Genomic DNA, 24,706 nt, shown 5'->3' with positions numbered 1-24,706 from the left:
GTACTATTCAGCCTATTTGTGTTAACCAACAGAGGTGTTTCTCTGTTTATTTAGCTTCAATATTTACCGCTGCCGCTACTGCTAATTTAGAATTTTCTTAGTTTCGTCTTTCTGTTAATTTCTTACCCTGTCCCCACAACGTTCGCTTAATGTTAAATCTTTATAATAATGTCAATATTTGCCGAATATAGAATTTCCAAAATATAACAAACCAGCTATATTTCAGATAACTAAATCTGAGAATACAGATAATTCAAAAGTAATACGGGCTTCCATTCTGATTTTCCAGTGTACCAAAAAACCTGTTGAAGGGTTGGGTGAAAGTGGTGCTTCAAATGATGTGCAAGTTCCTAGTTGTTTCTATTGCTTGTTATTCTGCGAAAAATTGTAAACATTGAAAGGAAACAAGATAAAAAAATTGTTTAGTCATATTCTTTTTCCAATGTTGTTTTGACGAATTTGCAAAAGCTCACTTGCTTTAAACTAAACAGAACCGCAAATCTTGGCTTGCTCCATTAAACTGCAGTTGGGTACCGTAAACGAATCTTCCAGGTGCAGACTACAAGAAAACTCAAAGTTTACTCATTTGACTTATTTAATTATAGATACCATTTTTGATATGTTTTGGTAAACTATTTTGTAATTCGTTGATATTATTAAAGAAATTATACTGGGAAAATTAGGTAAACGGTTTTATTTGGCTTTAAATACGCTCTTTTCTAGAATTATCTGTCGTATTGCTATATTTAAATTATTATTTTGTTTTTACAATGCCTAGCGCAGAAACCGCGACGCAAGTTTGTTTGAATTCAGTTAACTTCTTAGGACCAGTAACAAGCTTACTTCTGTTTGACCATGACAAGTATCTCTGTGCTGCTCAAGGATCATTTTTACGAATATACAACTTAGATTCCCATAACGATGTCAACATTTGCTGGAAAGTACTGAAATTACCTTTTCGAAATCGAATTCATGGCATGCTGGCATGTCGAGATGGGTTGCTCATCTGGGGAGGTTACAATATAGGGCTAGTAGACTGGAAAACATGGGAGATTTCTTTTATACGTACTACCGACTGGATTTTTAACGCAGTTGAATTAAATACCGAACGTGATTTTGCCTTTGTGACATCCAAAAATGAAGTGCTAATATATTCGTATTTATTAAATAAGAATTGGAAGCTTTCTTGTACTATTTCTTGTCGAAATAGTCCTCTTCTATTTTTTGCTGCCCTACACTTGGCAGACGATTGCATTACTGTTGCTTCTGCATCAGCTTTTGGTGAAATTAATTTGTGGTCTTTCTCTATCAATAATCCTCCAAACGTTGTTTTTACATTTGATTCTTTAAGTGGACATGAGGGTGCGTGTTTCGATATACGATTCTCTGATGACGGACAATATCTGAGCACTGTTTCCGAAGATAGAACCGTGAGATTATGGGAATTAAAGAAACAAAATCGTCTTCTTGCTACTGGATTTGGTCATACAGCGCGTGTATGGAAATGTCGCTTTTTGTCTAACTCTTCCTTAGTTACCATATCTGAGGACCTCACTTTACGAAAATGGGTTTACGACGGTGTGAAGTTGGATAATACAGAAACATTTACAGGTCATCGTGGAAAACACGTATGGTCTATAGCTACATCCAAAAAACATGATTTACTTTTCACTGGAGGAAACGATGGCGCTATTCGCCAATGGCAAGTTAACAATGACACCGACACTTATTCCTTTTATATTTCATCTATTTTCACCGGTGATGTTTCTCTGTCTTCCTTCTGTTTCTTAAGTGTCAATAAATTGCTATGTCTCGCCAAAAACGGGTAAGTTGTATGCGACTTTAGTTATAGACTAACTTTGTCTTTAGAGAAATCAGTCTTCTCGATAACAAGATTTGGAAACCAATGCCTGCTTTTTCTTTGGATTCTGAAGCAAGTGCGTTATGTTCTTGGGAAAACATGAAGCTTGCAGCTTTAGGAACCAAAACTGGATCCCTAGTAATATTTGATTACGATAATCCTTCCGCTTGCTTTGCTAAAAAGGTTCATACCTCTAAAATACAGCATTTATATACAGCTTATCATAAAGGTTTCTATTACCTTGTTTCTAAATCCTTTATCGGAAGGAATGCCTACGAGGTCTACTTACATCAGTTGTCTATAGAAAACGGAAGTATTATAATGAATATGTCATTGATGTTAAACCTTCCTGCTACCTTTGATCCAACTTGTCTCACAATTAGCAATGATTTAGCTTTTATTGGATCTCGAAGTGGTTCTTTGGCTATTTATAAAATTGGGCAGCCAACTTGTTTGTATTGCTTCAGAAGATTGCACGAGTTTGATACCATATACTCCATCATAATTGAAATTGATATAGAGAACATTATGAATTTGAAAACTGTTGGCAGGGATGGACTTGTGAATATGTTCCTTTTGAAATTGAATCCGGTTGAGCTTAGAAAGATTGCTTCAGAGAAGGCAATTGAAGGAATCCTAAGTGGGGTATGTTTTACATTTATCATAAACTTTTACTAACAAAATAGGGAATTCAATTTGGATATCCGGAAGTCAATAAAAATTTGTGGGTTTGGGGTTTCCATGCATCGAATTTCTTCTTAAGGAATGAAACTACGGGAACCGATGTGTACACTTTAGAATGTGGTGGTTCTCATAGGCCATGGTCGTTTTCTATGAACCAAACGAGGCAGGCTTTTGCATTCTATAAATCCAATCAAATTTTTGTAAACGATTCCTATCGAAATTTACTAGAGTGTAACAAGGTTTTGAGAAAGGGGAGTCATGGTCGAGAAATTAGGGCGATGAGTTTTAACCCGGAGGGTACTCTTATTGTATCTGGTGCAGAGGATACAAATATAATATTATCCCTTTTTACGAAGGAAGGTCAAATAAATACACTGAATAGCGTGAAAGTGCACAATTCCGGGATTCAAGCACTTTGCTGGGCAAAGGATGAGCTTTTGTTTTCAAGTGGAGGGTTGGAAGAATTAAATGCGCTAAGGATAGTACAAGGACCAGGTAAAAAATCATCTGCAGCTCGTATCTTACATGAAGCTACCTGTGCGAAAACGCTTACAAAGAGCAAAATGGATGGGGATTTGCGGATCACTGATGTTTCTACCATAAAGGCAACATCCTGGGGAAAGGATATTTGGTTAATCACGGCTATTCTTTCGGATTCGTCTTCAAGAATATATTTATACGATGAGGGAAAGCGTGACTTCCAATTTCTGAAAGGTTGGGACTACAAAAGCTGTTGTCTTGTTTCCGTTGAGCTATTTGTTTTCAAAAATCGTGTATACTCTGTTATAACTGCTACGGATGGTTTCATCACGTTATGGGATTTGCATTCACAAGATGTTGAGAAAACCCCTCAGTGTGTCTGGTCTAGCAGGGTACACCAATCCTGTATAAAAAGTTTAGATGTTCGTTTTAACAATCAAAACAGAAAAGTATCTCTTTTCACGGGAGGTGACGATGGTGCCGTTTGTCACATGGCACTGAAACTAAATATTGATACAGAGATGAAAACCGTTTATGTTGAAGAACTTGAGAAGTTCTCCCTTCCAGAGGCTCATGCTTCTAGTGTAACAGGAATACTTCAACTCGAAGAAAACTTATTTTTATCTGCATCCGTTGATCAAAGAATATTGACCTGGGCAAAACGGGAGGGATTATGGAAAGTCGAATCGGAGAATAATACATTCGTTGCTGATGTGGGAGGCATGTTTTCACAAGGCTCCAATTTGGTTGTCTTTGGAGTTGGGTACGAGGTTTTCAAAATAAACAAATTACTTTGAGAAACTTAGGAGACCTATTGCATGTGTCAAGCGTTGGCTAATTCACTTAAATTATAGGAACCTCAAATTGATTTTCAATAAAAATGAAATACAACCATATTTATTCTACTTTACTGCTCACATTATTCCGAATATAAATAATCACTATGCAAAAGTACTTTTTTTTCCAACCAGATACATGATATGGTCGAATGTTAAAACTAATAAGCATATAGGCATAATATATGCTAAATGTAAGCATAATCATGCTATAATGGGTTATTGCACTACATTAACAAGAATATGAGATTCTGTTTACTTAAGAGCATACGTATAAAAATCAACCATTAATAAGCATTGTATTTTTTTACAGTCAGATTACTACTATATCTATGAAACTCCAAAAGACTTTCGAACAAAGAAAATGTTAGATGACGGAATCCTGCCCCTTTTCTTTGTTCTTGGGTATAATATAAATGAGAGATCCGCATTAATGGCTCCTTTCATCATTCCTTTCTTTTTCATTAAACGAAACGAGAAAAAATCAAACCTGTTGTCTCAAGGAATATATCAGTACTTTCTTCTGTGTCTTGAAATCTTCTATAGAATTTGAAACAAATGAAACAGGATCAAAGAATAAGACCGAAATTCACTTGGATTGGATTTATAGCTAGAATCTATAATTATATTCCGAATCCTAATTTAACGTCGAACATAATTTTAGGGATCGCCTGGCTTTTTCTCATTTTCCTCTGTTGTGGCTGCCTTTCTAAACCATCTACTTTCTCTAAGATCTTACAAATTAAATCTCCCAAGTCCACAGTAGATGTTGGATTTTTTGGGGTTTGTAGTAAAGCCTCCAATGCCACCGAAAACATTTGTCATGAGCTCCGTCATTGGGACGCTTCAAGCGGTATGGCCTACCATGCGGCACGCTTTACATGGCTTCAAGTACATCCAGTGCTGTTAGGCATTGTTGTTTTTATAGGGACCATTTCTATCGTGCTTACTATTTTCAAGTACGTCTTTCCATCCAATATCCGACAATGGTCCATTAGCTGCCTTTTTACCAGCGCAGCTGCTTGTTTCATGCTTGCTCTTCAAATGGGTTTAGCAAATATATCTGCAAACTCCTACAGCGTTGGGTTGAACTTAACACACCAAGCAGTATCCAAAGTCGGCGTACCTAGTGCTGTATTTGGTTGGATATCTAGCGGTTTCTTTTTTTTATTCTCTGTTTTGCATCTTGGTTTGTGGACAATCGAAAGAAACAAGATAAAATTACTGGAGGAAACCGCGCAAACCTTTAACATTTAAACGACTTTGTATACTTAAATCCTGAAACTTCTGAACTTATTCTTATAGACTTTTCATGATTTCTCATGTTATCTTTTCTTCTGTTGACTGACGATTATACTTTTGGATATGATTCAAATCTTTTATGACTTGTTCTTTTTTATTTTTTATTTTTTATTTTTTTACAATTGGGTGTTTTTAAAGTTGCTAACAAACTAAGCTTAATGAAATAATAGACCGGTATTCATTCTATACTTAGGATTTCCAATTTCATCCTTATTGAAAAATGGAGAACAATTAATTACTAGTAAGGAGTAGACATAGACAGGGTTGAACCAAAACTTCATAAAAAATCCGAAACACTTCTCTTTTTTGTTTTTTTTTTTAAAAAAAAAAAAATAAAAAACCGCCTGGCCAAACTTAAAGGATGGGCTGAATTGAGAACCAAAAAAGTCATTATCAAAGGAAATAAATACAATCATTGAATGCTGCCAAACTAGATTGGTCGATGCATAGAACCAGTAAACGGAGAAGCACGCTGGTTTTCCAAATCCATCATATCCGTATATTTACGAGCAGGTTTATACGGACGCTTGTAACGGATATCATGTGTACATTCTCGTCTAATATTGGTCTTCATAATCCATCGTTCGTTGGGGTCAAGAACCTTCCATTGTTGAGCACCAATATCAGAAATCTCGGATGTCACTATTCCTGTTGACATGGAAATGTACAGGATCGTTCCATAAAGTGAGGGAATATTTGCAGTATTTGGATCACGGATACTTCCTTGTGAGCGATGATCCCATGCTTCTGCACGAACTGCCCAATATTCATCACGATAGCGGCCCAATGCCGTTACAATCCAATTTTCTCCAGGAAAAGAGCTATACGGGGTATCTGGAGGCAAATCGGGTTCAGGAATTTGAGGCTCATTATCGGGAGAGTTTACCCTGGAAGAGTTAACGCTGACACTTTCCATAATGTCTGTAATGGGAACATTGAAAAACGCATTTCGAAGATGATGCAGCTCAGTTGTAGAAACGGTAACAACGGAGCTTGTAACATTTTTTACAAACTTGTACATTGGCAGTCTAAGAGAAGGAGCCTTCACATTGTGAGAAGCTATCATGTTTTGTACCAATTTTATCTCCGTGGTATACTTTAAGTACTTAGGAGGTTCGGCAACTGCAATAATCTCAAAATTAAAGTTTTCAACTTCATCTGCTCGTTTAGCTAGCCAAGCAGAAAATGATTCTATATGAGAAGGGCGATCTTCATAAACTCGTAGAGACTGAACATTGGGAAACTGCAGAAAAACTTGTTCAAAAAACCAAAGTTTGAAAGTCAACGTCTGTGGCCAAGAACCGGTCGCACATTGAAGCTTAAATACAACTCCATCAAAGTGCAAACCTTTGCTTTTAACTATCTTTTCGGTAATCTTCCTGAACCGTTCATTACGACCAGTTAGTAAGACCGCCAAAACATCCTGCCGACGAATGGATTCCCTAGCTTGGGCAACACTAAACATTTAGTAAACAATCTAAAGAAATAGAAGCGTTGACTTTACATTCTTTCATTCCACCATCCGGCCCAAGCACGCTTCTCTTCTATTTCAACGCCTTCCCCCGTAGACGCCAACACCCGAGGATCAAAGAACCATCCTCCGTTTGCTAGAACTATATATCTGTTAGTTTAGAACATTCAATGGTACTTTTAAACCCGAGTAAAATAAATCTTGGGAAAGCAGTGGTAATAAGCTTTCAAGGAATGTAGAAGAGTACTAATTGACAAGGAACAAAAAAGCCATGAGACTCCTCCTCTATAAACTCTTAAGGACGCAATCCTTTTCCTAGGGTTACGAAAGCTTAATCTTACCACCGCTGTCTATTCAACCATTTTGCAAGCTCACATAAATACATACTATTAAATCCCATTAAAACACGAATCGCTTGATTACTCCAGATGTTCGCATTGGGTAAAGGAGTTTGAAATAATGTCTGAAACGTAAATTAGCTTCCTATACTTGATCAACTCCATGTCTTCATACATTATCAAAATCATAAATATGTAACTCCTTGTAATCTCCTCGATTTTGTTTACGCCACGGTCTAAAATCAAAACCGTCAAGGCCCTTAATCGAAATTGATCCCATGGAATGCAGTTAATGTTGTAAAATTTTGCACAATGAATCTGTGCCTTAATAAATAAATTTCCTTTGTTTTACCACGAATTGAGAATAACTATACTTTATTATTTATAATATATATATGTATATATATATTTCATTAGAGTCATAAAAGGTGGAAAGTTGGTTGTATAACCAAGAGATATGTATTCGTGACTATTATGTATGGATACCCTCTTTAGTAAAATATTATACAATAATTACGTTAGTATACATGATAGGCCTTGTTTGTAAAGATTTCGTCCAAACGTTTTCTTTTCTTGTTTCATTTTCTTTTATTTAAAGTATTCGTCAAAGCAAGACAGATCAATCAATCTGAAAATCTACTGCAAACTTAAAGATTGCTTTTTTCTTATTATTTCAATTTCCTAAGTACAATTCGCTGAATTCAGTTTATAACATAGACATTATTTATTGAAAACAAGCTCGTTACTCTCTTAGCCCTAAATAGAAAACTTGAATTTGGCTATAATTGAATTTGTAGCATCTGACTTCAATTAGTAAACATTGCGTTTCAGCCGTATATTTGGCTCATAAATTATCAAAAAGTAAAGTCAATGTTCAATAGGTTGATTTTCGTAGCCAACTTATATACAATGTCACACATTCATAAAAAACAACAACTTTACAGTGATATCTTGCAGTATCTAGACATCTATAAATTCATTGATATGGTTTAATAAAACTTAAAATTCCTTCATAGCAAACCTTGACATATTTCCTTCCTTTTGAGAGTTATCAATTCAAAGCAAATCCCGTAGAAGACCTACTTATAACCTTGGCTATGCAAGGTTTCATGGATCATAGTTAAAAACTCAATATATCCAACTCCTTCTCTTGAAGGATCTTCAACTAAAATAGAAAAGATTTCACCTTCACTTCCATCCATACCCTGGCGGACAATTTGTGGCTGCATTGACATTTGAGGATACTGCAGCTTCAAAGCTGAAAGTAAGTTTCGAACCTGGATAGAAAGTAAGTTATCCATTTCAGGTAATTCACAAGCTTTCATTGCGTCGACTTCTTCTAACTGATTAACACCAAATAGATCCTGTAACAATAAAGGAGACGTTCGTTGGTGCAACCACAAGTAAACTTTCTGACCAGTAACAATCAGAAAAGCGCCCCCATCCTCAATAAATTTTCTAGATGCCCTGACACCCAATGGGTATTCAATAGGTGTGCATCCTGGATTATCGGTGTTAGGTACGCACTCATTCGGCTGTAAGGAATGCAAAGCATAAATGTGAGGATATAAGTTAAGCATTAGTTGAGATAAAGGAGATGCACGAAAAAATCTAAATTGTGATACTCGTATGTCGCTGTGAATACTACCACTTCGAAAAGCAGAAGACTTTAACACAGACAACATATATATTGGCAAGAGAATTAGATGCTTGGGGAGGACTAACTGTCCTGGTGTTAAACGACTAGATGCAACCTTTCTATAGCAAGATAAGAGCTTGACAATACCCTCGACAAGTTTAGTCGCGATTGTCTTTAAGGACTCCACTGCCATGTTCATGGAAGCAATCTTTGAGAATATACCCACCAATGGTTCAACAGAAGCGAGGGATATAGTGTCGTAGTTGCGTGAAGTAACAGCACAGCAGTAGTTTATAACACGGACCCTGCGAGATCCCATTGGTGTTGTATAGAGAATTGCCGTTTGGAAGTGAGCGTCCAACGCATTATTCAATTTTCCTTCCAAGTTAAATAGCATTCCAATACTTTTGTCAGCATCCAATCCACCAAATTCAATATCTTTTGGAGTTCTTTGTAAAAAGTTACCAAGATATCTAGCGACTCGTAGACCGTTTGAGCAACGGGTCTTAAGCATTACGCGAAAACCTTGCTCACGAGTAACACTTCGATATAAGTCTTGTTTAAGACGCGGTCCGTCCCTTTCTGGTACAAAATTTCCATAGTACCATACTTGTCCGCCAGTTAATGTTGCGACACTACCAACAGTAGCGATATCAACGTAAGCAGCAGGAGTGAAGAATATATCAATAGAGATACCTGAGGTTACTAACTCGTCCGCTAAGAGAGAGTACCACTTCTCCTGAGTATTCCAGAGGTTTTTCTCTTCAGGGCTTCCGTAAAGTCTCTGATCTTCGCGATATCTGAGTCGTCCAAGTCCCATTGTAGGAAGTGCACTAACAAACAAGCATGCTTTACCACCAGTTTCCTTAAGAAGGTGCTTGATACATTCCATTGCATTACCAACGGCAGGTTCTGGCACTTTTATGTCTTCTACTATTATAGGAAGGGTATCCAAAAGACGTTCAATTACAGTTCTTGATTCCATTGGATCAACTGATAAACCATTTTTAAAAGGGACAAAAGGATGCTCCAAGTCAGCAACAGAAATCATACGAGGCTGTTCCAAGTTAGGAGTTAGATAAAAAAAGTGTACATTTCGATCAAAAGCAACAATGGTAACTCTAATAGACGGATGTAATGGGGTTGGACCATATAGTATATTTCGGATGGCCTCAGCAGCTATTTTGGGGATACCCTTTGAGATAGCTTCATATGAGACGTCTATTACAAAGACATATTGAGCAGGTTGTGGTGTTTCTTCGGAAGCCCAGTAATCCTTTCCGACCTCGAAATCAACAGTACCCACGTTAAATTCAGGTTGTGAATTAAGAGCATTTTGTTGGTTTGTAAAAAGCATAGGGTTGTAAACTTCATTGCTGAGACTATTTTCGGTACCGCAAAGATTACAGGTCCAACCACTCTGTGACAAAGTAAATTGGACAAATGCATTGATATAGCCTCTGCATTTTTTACAGCGAGGAGGACTCGATGTAGTATAATCCACCACGGGAACAGGGGCCTCATCAGGACGAAGTTCAGCAAACGGTTGGACTATCATACCCAATGGTACACCTGAACTGTTAAGAACATCATTCGAAGAAGGAATAGCATAAGTGGTCATTTGAACAAATTTAGACGACGAGTTATTCTGTTCATACCCAACAAAGTCGGTTGTTGACAAAGGTGGATTAGTCTTGTCCATTGAGTTGAAAGTGTAGTTTTTGTATGTTTGCTGATCATGAAAGCGAGCATCTGGAACAGAAGGTAATGACTTTGGATCTAGAAGATTTGTATCTTCATGTAGAGCTTCTGAACTTAAGCCAGTCGTATCAAGCGGTTGTGTAGCCGGGGTTAAAGGAGTGGAAGGTGTCATCGGCGGTAAAACGTTAGCTTCTGGCTCCATTAAAGACATATCATAGGCATGCGCATCTCTGTGTCTGCGTGTCCTTCTTTTTTCATGAGGATAAACTGGTATTTGAGGCCCAAGATTCATTTGCGCATTCATCTGTGCTACCAATTCTGCATCTGGGGTTTCGCCAGTATAAACTACATTATTTTGTTGTTCAACATTTCTTTCTACATTCATAGGATAACCATATTGTCCATACTGCCCGCTGTAGGCCATGGTGTTTTCGTTAAGTTCTTGTTATTGAAGACTTAGAATAGGAAAGCAGTAAGGGTACGGAACATAAGTCAGTAGAGTACCAAAATATAGCTGGATTGAATTTGCTTTTACAAAATAAAAAAGCTAAATAGACTAAATAGTACTTTTGATTTTCATATGGCACAGCAGAAACATATTGTTATTGTTTGATATACGAAATCTAATCTTATTTTAGGCAAGAATAATTAAATATTGACCTTGCATCAATAAATTAAAAGGTCATAATAGAATATATACGCACAATAGGTAAATGCATGCCATATTTTTGATGAATGCAATACTATTATACCAGAGAGAAAGACAGGGGAATTCTAATAAAAACACAAAAGATTGGAATTAAATGACAATATAAAGAAAGAAGAAAAGGGTAAACGAAAGCTGAATATCAACTTGAACGAAGGTATAGATAAACAATCCGAGTAAATAATATATAACTCACAGTAAATATTTTGCAAAAGTGCGTGAAAGACTGCGTTTTATACTCATTTTTTGGGCGTTAACGAAAGAATCAACAGTTACATGAATGGCCTTGTCTATGTGTACAGGTCGAACGAACTCACTAAGCTCCATCTTGGCGAAAGCTTCACTTAAACGAATAGCAGACTCAAGGTGACGAACGGTGATGGGATAGCTTCCTGTAACCAAAGATTGACGTCTCATATCACTGTATAGCCTAGAAATCTTCTCCTCATCCATTTGTAGTAGACGAGGTGTCACACGCTCTCTTGCATAATGAATATATTTCCGTAACAAATCTTGAGGAACTGGTTTGGCTCCGATACCTGTATCAATAGGTGCTTTTGTCAAAACATCAAGGTCAGGATCAAAGGATGGATGAGATCGGATATGACTTGAAACCACAAAGCTGGCAAGTTGTTCATCTATCTCAGGATTTACGGTATCTTTCACGACCTGCAATATATCAAAACGAGACAAAATCGGCTCTGTTAATTCTACATTCTGGCTAAACGGTATTGTTGTATTATACCGTCCTCCAATTGGATTAGCGGCTGCAATAATCGTACACCTTGCCTGCAAGGTTGTCACAATGCCTGCTTTGGAGATTGAAATACTCTGTTGTTCCATCGCCTCGTGAATAGAGGTACGATCCTGATCATTCATTTTATCAAATTCGTCAATCAAGCAAACGCCTTTATCAGCTAAAACCAATGCACCACCTTCCAAAGTCCATTCATTCGTAATAGGATCCTTTCGGACAGATGCCGTTAAACCAACGGCACTGGCACCCTGACCGGTAGCAAAGACAGCACGATGGGCAGTCTTTTCGACATACTTAAGAAATTGTGATTTGGCGGTACCAGGATCTCCCAAAAGTAGAACATTAATATCACCACGGATTTTGTGCTTTCCACTAATATTTTTTGGGACACCACCAAATAACGCTGCAGCAATGGCAACTTTAATAGACCGATGTCCATAAATGGAAGGTGAGACGGAGGCGATGATTCTTTCGTGAATATCGGGACTCCTAGCTAGGGCGCGTATTTCACGTTCTTCATCATCGGTTAGGCGGTTAAGGGAAAAATCGTCATCGGCACTGCCGTTGTTATCAACATGAGAAATGTGATTAGCCTCAATAATTGTAGCAAAAACTGGGAACCCATTTTTCGTATTAAGACTAGCATCAAAATTATTGCGATAAATACCAGTTACTTCAATCTCTTCACCCGGTTTGGCACTGTCCACCAAATCAGCCAGGAGAACTACTTCGCGATGGCGAGGCAAACGGCCCGATGGAACTGTTCCAGGGGATTCTTGGAGAGTGAGTCTTTGATAATTATTATAAACCGTTCTTTCGGAATTGATGACAAAAGGACCACGACTAGAACAATTGTGACAGAAAGAAATTTTCACTTCAACACTTGAGTCTTGAAAGAAAGGTCCCAAAGTAGCACCACACTTTGTGCAGGTAAACCGAATGTGCTTTAACTGAGGAAAAAGACCTGTCCTGCGAGTTACTACACCAGAAACTCGTACTAAACAGTTTAAATGAGATTGACGGAGCTCTCTCAGCGTAAAAGATGTCGGAAGGCTAGTAATTCGAACATGAATGTCTGAATGAATTCGTTCATAATCAGGATAATGCAGGAGGGTAGCTTCCAATGCAACTCGATCGAATATCCGCAAAACAGGAGCAGGTGCATTAGCTAGAAAATAGGCAAGGATGGGTTTGGATTCTCCCAAATGAGCATAATTAACCATCAAAGACTCTGCATTTACTTCACCCAATGTTCGAATTCTGTTACCATAAACGGATGTGCCTTTTTCGTCAGTATATTCCAAGAGAAAATTTTTGAATTCACGGGCAATAGTTCTACGTACAGGGTCCAGGGTTACCCATTCGGCGATACTATCAGCTTTTACATCTGCAATGGATTCTAGTGGAAGTTCGCCAGCTTCATCTAATGCTCCCGCATTAGGTGCAAACTCATCATACACACGATGACGATGTCTTGGAATTCCAAGCCCTATATTGGAGTCCAAATCATCATCTTCGTCCTGAAGAAATGCTGCAGGCTTTGTTCGACCAGCGGCAGCCTCTAATTCCATATCGCGGCGCTGTATTTTTTCATCTATAATTCTGCGATCACCAAGGTCAAGCTCTTCTAATTCGTTATCATCATCCAACTCGTCTAAATCGTATCGATCAAGCTCCAAATTCTGTTGATAATCTCTGTATATGTGTTAATATGCCATATCTCACTTATTGAGGTCTTGGATTCATGCACACTTTCTGGACAAGCAAATAAAAAAAAAAAGAGTTTTTCTTCTGTACTATGAGGAAAAACTCAATGATCTTTCTTCCTTAATCCTCAACCAGTGAATCATCTGCATAGTTTTCTTACCTTTCCATATCTTCACCAAACAAATCTTCACCATCTTCATCGTCTACATCCACATTCTCATTGTCAACATCTTCAATTTCATCCTCAACAAGCGCTTCTGCTGCTTCATCTGAAAATTCCGGAGGAGGAGAGGAGGGAGGAAGCGACTGAGGTGTGTTCCCGGTTGAAGAATTATCCGACCCTAAAGGAAGACTTTCCGAGTCTCTACGGCCGCGTTTCCGGAAAGAATCCATCGATTATGAGATGCTGTCCGAAAGAAATGTTGTTGGCTTTTCTTTTTGGGCAAACATTTCGCCTAGGACTGTAGCTTAACGCACTATTGCGATATACCACTAAACCGTATTCAAAAATCTTCTTTCTTTACTTAAACAAGTATTAACAGACTCCACTAATTATCTGTAAATGAAAAATTACATACAAAATTTGCCTTTTGTTTACACATTGGCGTCGGTTATATAAGAAGTTTTCTAAATGGATTCAACATTAGAGGAATTAACAGCGGAACAATATGTCGAAAGACAGAGAGAATTAGAGCTTGAAGCTCGTGAGGCATACCCTTATAAATTTGATGAATGTACATATTCCAAAGGTTACTTAAAGCAGACATTATATGCTTGTTTAACCTGCCAAAGAGAAGCAGAGTGTTTGAACGGGGTTTGCTATGGTTGTAGTATCAGCTGTCACGCAGATCATGAATTGGTGGAATTATTTCATAAACGACATTTCCAATGTGATTGTGGAACCGTAAGAACCGGCGAAGAGCCCTGTAAGATAAGAAAGACAACAAACGAGTGTGCTCCGGAAAATCAATATAACCATAACTTTCAAGGCCAGTTTTGTACCTGTGATACCTTCTACGACCCTGAACAAGAAAGCGGAGTTATGTTTCAATGTATACTGTGTGAAGATTGGTTTCATGATCGATGCTTGGAAGTTTCCAATCAAGGCAAGTCGTTGCCTGATTCGGAGTCATTTGAATGGGTAATCTGTAAAGACTGCGTATTTAAGTATAGGAACTGTCTTTTGAATCGTCAGCACGTTTTGCCTTTCCAGAAAGAAGAACAATTAGTTCCTCGGTTTCTGGACGAACACTTTCGAGAGCAACTTTGCCCTTGTGGTTCTTGTATTGAGCTTCGCAAAAGTCAAATGCCTATTCTAATAGAGGATGAACCGATTTATGAGCAACCTGAGGATTCTGACATGGAAAATGAAAGCGGTGATGAAGCGGAAGACATGAATTCACTTGATGAAGTTGTGTCTAGCACCATGCAAGATATACTTCATGTTTTAGATCGGCTTCCCCGTGTTCAAGCAATCGAAGGAGTTCATGCCTACAATCGATTAAAGAATGAACTCACGGAATTTTTGCTTCCTTTTGCAAGAGAAAACAAAGTTGTCACTAAAGAAGATATCTCAAACTTCTTCTTCGAAAGGTTAAATTCTGGAAAGAATGTTGGTTGAAAAATAGCAGAAACGAGTACGTGAAAAATTCTTAAACTGATAATAATGGAAATGTTTCTGTATGGGATAGTAAAGGTCTTTGCAGAGAGTCTATGAATATACGAAACAGGACAATTAATGAATCGTGAAAAAAAGAATGACCATTGATTTGGACCGTTGTTCTTTAAATTCATTCCGTATGTCTTTTATTCTAAAAAAAGAAAAAAAGACTGAAAATATTCACTATTCATGTCTTTGTTTTCATTTTTTAGTATATAAACAAAGGCTCATTTTGAGTAAGTGATATATGACGAAACGATGCTCTGGTACGTCTTTTGATGCTCAAAAAACTTGATGCTTTCTTGATTGATTTTTTAAATGAAAGTATACAATCTACACCAATTGCAACGAAAGACTATTACTACTAGAGAAAGCTTTATAAGTAACAATTGTCGAAATACTCCATTATACGATATAAGTAGCAACAGATTGAATGATACAAGGAAACGTAGCTTGTTTGTTGGCATGCGAGCCAGTTCTTTTTTATAAAGATGAATTTTTTATCAATATATTCCTTAACTTAACCGTTAGCTTTCGTTGCCCATAGCAATCACAAATTTATGTTATGTGGAAGCTTGTTCACCAACCAAGCTATCAATCACACCTGACATTGAATTCTGTCGGGTTCAAACTTTAGCATACTCAACAAGAAGTAGGTTTCTATTTGTTTCAACATTGAAATTCAATTCTTTTCACGCTTCAGTCGCTCCTTTATTTTTCCATATTCATCATCCTTAGTAGCTAGTACAGGCCCCCACCTAGCTAGGACATGTGAATGCCAAAACCACCTTTCACTAACAAAAATCCCTAAGAAATAATTCAACACCATGTCGCAAATGTCTTCTACTTCTGTTCATTATCCAGATCCAGTCGCTGGTTTGGATTTTCCTAAGCAGCTTGAGCTCAAATATTTGCAGGTTGTGTTCCGACATGGTGAGCGTGCGCCCGTAAAAGAAAGGTTAGGATCAGCAGGTATTCCTAAGGATTGGAAGCTTTGTAACAATGCTAGAAGATTTTTTGCTCAAATCAAAGGAGCCAAAGAATGGTCGGTACTCGGATATGAACGAAAAACAGAGACTCCGGTGGATTCAGCTTTAGCAGCTTCTTCAAAAGAGGAGGCTAAAAGCGGCGTTTGTATTCATGGTGAATTAACAGACATTGGAAGGATTACCACTCGTAACCTTGGTGAATATCTTCGAGAGCGGTATATCAACAAACTCGGATTTTTACCAGACAAGATAGAGACTGCCGATGGGTTTTATATGCGCTCTACACCTATGGCTCGTGCTCTTGAATCTTTGCAACACGTTTTCGCTGGACTTTATCCTGATGAAAAACGCCCGGGTGTCGTGCCTACCATTTACACCCGTAATTGGTCGCACGAAAACTTACTTCCAAATGAAAATAATTGCCCCCGCCTTGTTCAATTGTATGAAGAATTTGCTGAAAGAGCGGCCAAAATATACGATCCTCTCCTTGCGGGAAGAGCATCGGAAATGATGAGCCAGTTCATGAACGGTCAACCTGTTCGTGTTGTCTCCAGTCATCCTCGTCTTAGTGGTCTTTTGGACACAATTAATGCTGCTATTGGTAATCGACTTGATCTTCATCCTAATTTAGTTGATGAACAGTGGTTGCGTGATGCTGGGAACGCAGTTACTGAAGAATGGTTTGGAGGATATAAAGTGTCAAAGTTAATGCGTCAACTTGGCGCAGGAAGTCTTTTAAATGACCTATACATGCGAATGGAATCTCAAGTCAAGGCTGATAAACGTGGTGCTCCTTCGGACCGTTTGGCTCTGTATGGAGCTCATGATGTAACCTTAGCTGCAATCCTTGCTTCACTTGATGCTTTTGATTACCAATGGCCTCCTTTTACTTCTCATCTTGAATTAGAGCTATTTAAAGATACATCTAAAGAATCTTCCCCAAAAGCCATTGCTGGAAACCCCGAAAGTCCTGCTGACTCTAGTAAGCAAGTCGTTCTTTCAAAAGAAAACGCTGCTTCGACTCTTCCTTCAGATGATTCATCTGATTGGTATGTTCGACTTACTTACAACTCCAACCATGTCGTTATGGGAGCCTGTCGTGGACAAGGTTATAAGGGAAATGAGACCATTTGTCCTCTATCAATTTTCAAGGATGCTGTCCGTGCCTTGAGGCCCGAAGATTACCATTCTTTGTGTAAGCCCGTGAAAAAGTAAAATTATGTGAAAACTGTTTCTCATGCTCTCTTTCATACTAAAACGTAAAATAAGGAACCCTCGTTTTCCATACATTCTCTGGAACCTGATCTGAATAATTCTTATTTATAATAAAAATTTCCGCGGTTACGATACCAATTTACCAATACTATTAAGGTTATTTTTTTGGTTTACAACGCTTGTAGTCTTTACAATATAACAAAAGTTTTCCTTTACATTTTTGACTCACAAATACTTCCATTATCACAGCGTAAAAGAACATGCATTGAAACAAGATATATATCTCTTTCTAACTAATTTGTAATCATTATGGAATATTTCTTAGATATACAGACCGCCAGCAGGACCGCCTTCATCTTTGGTTTTCAAAACTTTTTCACGGGCTTGTCGGAAATCCTCCATAACAACACGCATTCTTCGTTCACGAAGTGCTAGAAGACCAGCCTCAGAAACAATAGCTTTGATTTCAGCACCAGATAATTCATCTTTGGATTGAATTAATTCTTCAAGATTGACGTCTTCGCCTAGATTCATCTTAGAAGTATGAATGGTAAAAATCTTTCTTTTAGTTGCTTCATCAGGGTTTTCAAAAAGAATTTTTCTATCAATACGGCCAGGTCGAATAAGAGCAGGATCGAGATCACTAATACGGTTGGTGGCCATAATAACCTTGATATCACGATTGCTGGTGTCGAAACCATCTAACTGGTTCAATAGCTCCAACATTGTGCGTTGGATTTCTCTTTCGGCACCTGATTGAGCTTCATAACGCTTAGCTCCAATAGCATCAATTTCATCTATAAATACGATTGAAGGTGAATGCTCTTCAGCGGCATTAAATAATTGTCGAACAAGACGTGGACCATCACCCAGATATTTTTGAATCAATTCAGAACCCACAACACGCAAAAAGGTTGCAGACGTTTGGTTAGCAACCGCCTTCGCTAACAGTGTTTTACCAGTACCAGGCGCACCATATAGAATAACACCTTTAGGAGGTTTAATACCCATTTCTTCATATAACTCGGGATGGGTAAGAGGTAACTCGACTGCTTCTTTGATTTCTTGGATTTGAGATTCGAGACCACCAATGTCGGCATAACTTTCGGTAGGGGCTTTATCAAGCTTCATAACGTTAATCATAGGATCTGTATCATCAAGCAAAATACCGACAATACTCATTGCCTTGTGGTGAAGCAATACACTACAACCGGGCTCCAGCATGTCTTTGTCAACGAAGGACATAATTGAGACATAGTATTCAGGACCGGCCGTAGAAACAATAGCATGATCATCATCAATAATTTCTTCCAGAGTACCTACGGACATTGGGGTACCACGAATCTCGTCAACTCTATTACGTTCTTCTTGTGTTCTCTCATCTTGGGGCTTAAGGCGTTCTTGGTTTTGTACATACTCTTCTTCCATTAGTAAATGGTCGTGTATGCGTTGCATTTTGAGTAATCTTAAACGGCAGCGACTTGTGGGTAAAACAGCCGGAAGCTTTGTTGCTGATTCTGGTCCACTATGAGCTTTCTTTTTACGGCGGCCAATACGAGTAGGAACTGGAGGCTCATATTTTGGCTTATCCTTCTTTTGGTCTTTTTTCTTGTCGTCATTTGCTCCGTCTCCAAAATTGGAGAATCCACCAGATTGTGCTTGACCCTACATATATGTTAATACTGTGGTTCCATTAACACTCTTTATTCTATCTGGTTAAAGTAAGCCAAAAGCACTTCAAAACTACAAAATTACTTATGCTTACTATTCAAACCAGATCCATAACAGTTTCCTTACCATTTGTTTCAAAAATTTGGTTGTTTGAAAGAAGGTCTGGTAATGGTAGTATTCAGCTTACATAAAAGGCGAAAGCTGCGTAGTAACATGTAGTTGTTTCAGTATAGTGCGATTCCTTAGACTTCACTGGGTTTCGTTCCCTTACGTAAATGGTTCTATGGAATTCAATAAATAAGTAAAAATGTTTGCATTTTTTAGCACTGATTAAGGAAGATTAGAACGATTCTTGCATGTAATTAGTAAAAGATAGGAGGCAAGTCAATAGGTAGGAGAATATTATTTTATCGAATCGGTTACCCTTTTGACTTCATATGTTCATCAAAACTTAAATCACGAAAAGTAGGGCTAGCAAAGGTAGCGATTTCTATAGTCTGACTACTTTAAATAAGATGTACGATATGAGCATCATCTGAAGAATCCTTTTTTATAAACATATGCCAATCATTAACATCGCATAATTTAATCTGTAGTTCTATTTTTAGGCGAAGAAAAAAGTAGCTTTTTTCTTCATTTAGTTTAGAAAGTTCTCGTCATTACTTGGGATACATAGGATTAGGAGGATATTGCTGCCACGCTTTCATGTAATTTTCATAATCTCCATAAGGAGGATATGGTTCTGGCATTGGCATTGGCATAGCCGTTCCAGGAACGTTCGTTGGAGGTATAGAAGCAGCAGGAGGAATGGGCGGATGAGCGAGACGACGAAGAGGCACACCAGCTCGCTCTAGTCTTTCTAAAACATCCCACTTAGCCAACTCCACACTTGACGGAGTTCCGATGAATGTGATTTCACGTTCAGGGACAGAAGGACCACCGTCAGGAGATATTTTTAATTGGCACATTGTTTTCGCATAGATTTCACGAACTGTCTCACCGCCTCTCCCAATAATCATTCCCACGGATTCTCTTGGAACAGCCATAACATCAGTTTGTACTTTGTTTGGGTTGGAGGTTGTCGACAGAGAGTTTATTTTCAGTTGTTCCTGTACAATGATGTCTTGAATTATAGACTTTGCTCTGGAAACTCCATCTGGTGACCCTTGGAAGGACACGGGTCGCAGAGGATTCATTAAGTCAGTATCTGTATTAATGATAATCTTTGTGTCGGTTGCCTCTTGCAGGTCACGAATCTTTTCACCACCTTTGCCAATAACAAGTCCGATGTGGTGCTCAGGTATAACAAATGGATCAGGGGTCTCATACGTGGGATGGTGATTTCCGCCAACGCCATGTGCTATAGCCGGGAACGCTGTGGCCGTAAGTACATCTTGATAATCCTTGATTTTTTGAGATATTTCCCTACGGCACATATCAATGGTTTCGGTTTGGCCAGTAATGATGGCCATTCGCTCACCTGGTTTTGAAGGAGTTTCAGGCATAAACTGAACTCTTGTCTTTGTGGCTGATTCCATTTTTTGGAGTTTTTCGCCACGTTTTCCAATGAGCATGCCTACATAGCAGCTTTTGACGGGAAATGAATACGAAGTTTTTGATGAGCTAGAAGAACTTGGTGGATGATATGCAGATGGGGCTAAAGGAGTAGTGCCTATTAAGGAATCTTGGTATGGCTGGGACGAGTAAGCAGGGTCATACAGACGAACGAAAGTTCCCAATGATGGATTAGGGTCGTTTAAGTTGATGATGCCACTGGAAGTAGGATAAGGAAGCTCTGGAACCACTTGGTTTTGGTTCTGTTGAGCAGAAATCTCTGCTAGCAATCTAGAAACTGCATCAGATTTGGACATGGTAGTACAAAAACGAGAAAGCCAAAAAGGAATCAAAAACAGTAGAAATAAAAAAGAAACCCCCAAAAAAAGCTTTAATCAATTTCAATATTATTAAATAAATATTTTTCAAACGTTTCTTTTATGGTTCATGGGATAAAATAACGAACACGTTCAGGAACGTTGTATAGAAAAGAGGTTTTCCTATGGAGTAGAGTAGGATGTATGAGTGAGGATGAAAATGGTTTCAAGTATTCGTAGTCGGTTTTTCTACGGACAAGTAATTTAAATGCAAGAGAAATAAATAGATTAAAAAAAGTCGTAGAGTATTGGTTTACATTATAAGTTACACAATATGCAAGTAATGAGATGCTTTTGAAATGTTTGTATTCATCACAGACAACAGTTCCTCAAGAGGAAGTCAGTAAAGCTTGCAATTGGATAGAAGAATTACACGACGTGACACATTCGCTGAATCAGACGCTACTTCTAAGATGTTTCAATAACAAATGAAAGCAAATGGAAAGAAACAAAAAGTTTAAAAGCAATTACAGAGGATAGTTACTTTACTCTTTTGACACTTTACGATGAATCACGTTGTTTACTTTTTTTCAATCAATTGAGACTTACTCTATATGTCGATTTTTTAGGGTTAGTTTTTTATAGAGATATAAATTTAATTTATTCTTTCATTGATTTGTTCCCTTTTGTTCCAAAAGCTCTTTCTTTAGTTTGTTTGCTTAGTTTTTATGAAAACAATGCGCTTCGAATGACTTTGGCGCATTTTAGGAAGATTTGGACAAGACAAAATACAAATATCATCCTTACTGTGTTTGACCTTATAAAGACTTGAGTTAATCTCTTAAATAAATTTAAATATAAAAGAAAGAAAAAATTTTAGTTTAAAACCGCTTTAATGTTCTTGTTTATTGTGTTTATTTTTGTTTAAAGAAATTTTTGTTTTTTTTTTTTTTCAAATATCATTGGTATCGCTATTTGTGCTATCATCGTACGAATCTTATTTGATCGCTTCATGATAGGGGTTTGTGCTTCGTTCAATTTCGTCAGCGTGCGATAAGCTTCGTTATAAACGAAAGACGTGATGTGATCATCGAACAGTCCAATTATTTAAAAAAAAGCAATCCACAGTAACGTCGTCTAAGCAGACTTACGATACCCATCAAGTATCTAAATATGTTTTCTGGGGTTTTGCGAGCACATACTACTGCAAGTAGAGTCACTAGTAAGGCTGTTTTTCAGTATTCTTCTTTGAATGGAGGGAAATTCGTCGGATGCAACTTGCAACGTGGATTTCATGGTTGGGGAAATGTGCCCATGGGTCCTCCTGATCCAATTTTTGGTATTTCAGAAGCTTTCAAAAAGGACGATTTTCCAAAGAAAATCAACTTGGGCGTCGGTGCCTATAGAGATGACACGGGAAAGCCATACATCTTGCCCAGCGTCCAGACTGCGGAAGTTGAATTATTGAAACAAGACCTTGATAAAGAATACTTGCCTATGACAGGAGATGCAGGCTTTCGTACGGAAGCTACACGCATGGCTTACGGCGACGTTTACGATAGCATTCGTGATCGGTTGGTTTCAGCACAATCTGTTAGCGGAACAGGCGCATTATTACTTTCTTCTCGATTTTTGTCGAAATATTATCCTTCTAAAGACATTTATGTATCCAACCCTACTTGGGGAAATCACAAAAATGTTTTTAGCAATGCTGGCTTAAATATCAAGGAATATCGCTATTACAACCCAGTAACAAAAGGCCTTGATATTGAAGGTATGCTTACTGACTTATCACAAGCCCCAAACGATTCCATTGTCCTTTTGCATGCTTGTGCTCATAATCCCACTGGTGTGGATCCCACGCATGCTCAGTGGAACGATATCCTCCGTGTCGTTCGCGAGAAAGGACATTTTGTATTACTGGACATGGCCTACCAAGGCTTTGCTAGCGGTGACTTTGCACGTGACACTTATGCTACCCAATTGTTTGCTTCAAATAATATCCCGATGTTTTTGTGTCAGTCTTTTGCCAAAAACATGGGTCTTTATGGTGAACGCGTAGGATGTTTTAGTGCCTTGACTGCCTCTCCGGAGGAAGCCGCCAGATTCGAGAGTCAACTTAAAATCTTGGTCCGTGCCTCCTACTCCAACCCTCCAGTCCATGGAGCCCGAATTGCCAATTTCATTTTGAAGAATAAGAACCTTCGTTCACAATGGGCTAACGAGGTTAAAGGCATGGCTGGCCGCATTATTTCCATGCGTCAAGCCTTACGTACCATTTTGGAAAATGATCTTAACAGCAAACACAGCTGGAAGCATATTACTGACCAAATCGGTATGTTCTGTTACACTGGTTTGAATCCCGAGCAAGTCGCCACCTTGAGCAAGGACTGGCATATCTATTTGACCAAGAATGGCCGAATTAGCATTGCTGGTATCAACTCTTCCAACGTTCGCTACCTTGCCGAGGCTATTCATTCCGTTACCTCTCATTAAGGAAGAAATCCTCCTATTTTCAATCCAATGACTATAGAATTTTGTTGCCTTTCTCATCGTCAACCATGCTATTTATTTTGTATATAACTTGTGATTTTTAAAGTGTTCCTCTAAACGTCGACCTTTTTGTATTTGGTCTTCTAAGTCGGTGTCCTTTTTTTTTTTTTCTGGTTTCTTTTTTTTACAGCTTTTTTGAACGAAGCTGCTTGCTACTTTTTTCCTGTTCTTCCTACTAACTGAACCTGCTTACAAGGTTTATGGTCAATCGCACATATAGAGACCTATATGTTCCACTCCTCGGTTTTTTTGTGCTTACCCAAACAAACATGAATAAAATCAAACATTCTATGTCAATCTTTTCATTACCTTCAAACGCATCTTCATTTTCCAAGTCTGATCCTACTCATCAAAAATTTTCATACTTACATTCCATGATAAACCTCTATTCTCTATGTCTCAATGGTAATGAAACCTAACATAAACAACTGTATCTTTTCTTTTTTTTTTCTTTCCTTTCCTTTCCTTTTCGTCCTTTTTTTTTTTGTTTTCGTCTCTTTTCATTTTTTACGGACTTTTTAATTTACATCTCTACTGAACAGTGTTTAATCGGGTTCCCATTTACATCTAACGTTTCGAAAAAAAAGCGATGTATCCTGATAATCGTTATTTGTCAGATTCGTTCAATTTTACAACCATCAATTAGATTTCCTGTGGCATACGTCATTAGAAAAAGCAATACTTTCTAGAAATGTGAAAACTCAACTTTCGCATTCACCAGTTACAATTTAAAAGGATTAAAAAAAGTAAAAGGAGATTTAGAAGAGACTTGTAAAATTCTCTTCGTGCCCCATTTATTTCTTTTTGAAATCATTTAAACAAGAAAAGGGAAACATACGCTTGCTTTCGTTTGAGGGTGCCATATAGGATTTTTCTGTTTCAAATTATTCAAACAAGAAGATCATTATAGGTTTTCTCAAGGTAGTAGGGCAGTATCATCACTTATTGGTCTTAACACCTAATTTTTGTTCATCAGTTACAGGCAAAAATTATTGGGCAAATTTTACATTCCTAGGATTACATAAGAGGAATTAACATTTGTTGCCATAAGTAGTGTTTTGAGGCTCATTGTAAATTTTATTTCTCCTGTCTGTGTCTATTCTAGTGTCTTTTTTTTCTATAATAAAAGGTCACTATAATTTTTGTGGCAGACATTGTGCAAAATATTTCGATTTGGAACGAAATAGCAATAGCCAAATATACACGAATTTATAAATAAAAAACTCGCAACTCTCTCTCTCTCTCTCTCTCTCTCTCTCTCTCTT

At 37.9% G+C, this 24,706-nt stretch overlaps 10 protein-coding genes across 10 annotated transcripts; 5 read left to right on the top strand and 5 right to left on the bottom strand.

Moving 5' to 3' along the window:
* The first annotated feature begins 562 nt into the window (after positions 1–562).
* On the top strand, positions 563–3,959 carry SPOG_04297 (WDR6 family WD repeat protein). Its single transcript, XM_013170373.1, has 3 exons — positions 563–1,825; positions 1,870–2,506; positions 2,548–3,959. The coding sequence occupies exons 1-3, from the start codon at positions 771–773 to the stop codon at positions 3,820–3,822; spliced, it is 2,967 nt and encodes a 988-aa protein (XP_013025827.1). The 5' UTR covers positions 563–770; the 3' UTR covers positions 3,823–3,959.
* A 235-nt stretch (positions 3,960–4,194) lies between these two features.
* On the top strand, positions 4,195–5,402 carry SPOG_04298 (tetraspan protein Dni2). The gene has a single exon (XM_013170374.1). The coding sequence runs from the start codon at positions 4,420–4,422 to the stop codon at positions 5,116–5,118; it is 699 nt and encodes a 232-aa protein (XP_013025828.1). The 5' UTR covers positions 4,195–4,419; the 3' UTR covers positions 5,119–5,402.
* On the bottom strand, positions 5,333–7,526 carry SPOG_04299 (uncharacterized protein). The gene is made up of 4 exons (XM_013170375.1): positions 7,148–7,526; positions 7,022–7,097; positions 6,668–6,776; positions 5,333–6,620 (listed from the first exon to the last, which is right to left on the bottom strand). The coding sequence occupies exons 1-4, from the start codon at positions 7,250–7,252 to the stop codon at positions 5,594–5,596; spliced, it is 1,317 nt and encodes a 438-aa protein (XP_013025829.1). The 5' UTR covers positions 7,253–7,526; the 3' UTR covers positions 5,333–5,593.
* A 127-nt stretch (positions 7,527–7,653) lies between these two features.
* SPOG_04300 (COPII-coated vesicle component Sfb3) lies at positions 7,654–10,779 on the bottom strand. The gene has a single exon (XM_013170376.1). It carries the CDS (start codon positions 10,734–10,736, stop codon positions 8,052–8,054), a length of 2,685 nt encoding a protein of 894 aa, XP_013025830.1. The 5' UTR covers positions 10,737–10,779; the 3' UTR covers positions 7,654–8,051.
* Positions 10,780–10,891: 112 nt separating this feature from the next.
* Positions 10,892–13,930, bottom strand: SPOG_04301 (MCM complex subunit Mcm2). The gene is made up of 2 exons (XM_013170377.1): positions 13,643–13,930; positions 10,892–13,470 (listed from the first exon to the last, which is right to left on the bottom strand). The coding sequence occupies exons 1-2, from the start codon at positions 13,873–13,875 to the stop codon at positions 11,211–11,213; spliced, it is 2,493 nt and encodes an 830-aa protein (XP_013025831.1). The 5' UTR covers positions 13,876–13,930; the 3' UTR covers positions 10,892–11,210.
* Positions 13,931–14,113: 183 nt separating this feature from the next.
* On the top strand, positions 14,114–15,103 carry SPOG_04302 (zinc finger protein Mlo2; the record flags this gene model as incomplete). Its single annotated transcript, XM_013170378.1, has 1 exon — positions 14,114–15,103. One exon carries the CDS (start codon positions 14,114–14,116, stop codon positions 15,101–15,103), a length of 990 nt encoding a protein of 329 aa, XP_013025832.1.
* Positions 15,104–15,926: 823 nt separating this feature from the next.
* On the top strand, positions 15,927–17,571 carry SPOG_04303 (acid phosphatase). Its single transcript, XM_013170379.1, has one exon. It carries the CDS (start codon positions 15,970–15,972, stop codon positions 17,344–17,346), a length of 1,377 nt encoding a protein of 458 aa, XP_013025833.1. The 5' UTR covers positions 15,927–15,969; the 3' UTR covers positions 17,347–17,571.
* Positions 17,568–19,223, bottom strand: SPOG_04304 (19S proteasome regulatory subunit Rpt2). The gene is made up of 2 exons (XM_013170380.1): positions 19,144–19,223; positions 17,568–19,011 (listed from the first exon to the last, which is right to left on the bottom strand). Exons 1-2 carry the CDS (start codon positions 19,144–19,146, stop codon positions 17,668–17,670), a joined length of 1,347 nt encoding a protein of 448 aa, XP_013025834.1. The 5' UTR covers positions 19,147–19,223; the 3' UTR covers positions 17,568–17,667.
* SPOG_04305 (KH domain-containing protein) lies at positions 19,157–21,091 on the bottom strand. Its single transcript, XM_013170381.1, has one exon. It carries the CDS (start codon positions 20,886–20,888, stop codon positions 19,677–19,679), a length of 1,212 nt encoding a protein of 403 aa, XP_013025835.1. The 5' UTR covers positions 20,889–21,091; the 3' UTR covers positions 19,157–19,676.
* A 970-nt stretch (positions 21,092–22,061) lies between these two features.
* SPOG_04306 (aspartate aminotransferase) lies at positions 22,062–23,384 on the top strand (the record flags this gene model as incomplete). The annotated part of the gene is made up of 2 exons (XM_013170382.1): positions 22,062–22,662; positions 22,687–23,384. 2 exons carry the CDS (start codon positions 22,062–22,064, stop codon positions 23,382–23,384), a joined length of 1,299 nt encoding a protein of 432 aa, XP_013025836.1.
* Positions 23,385–24,706: the final 1,322 nt, after the last annotated feature.

The sequence above is a fragment of the Schizosaccharomyces cryophilus genome, assembly GCF_000004155.1.
Source record: "Schizosaccharomyces cryophilus OY26 unplaced genomic scaffold supercont4.9, whole genome shotgun sequence".
NCBI lineage: Eukaryota > Fungi > Ascomycota > Schizosaccharomycetes > Schizosaccharomycetales > Schizosaccharomycetaceae > Schizosaccharomyces > Schizosaccharomyces cryophilus.
Note: the sequence above shows the minus strand (reverse complement) of the source record. Positions and strands in the feature narration are given on the sequence as shown.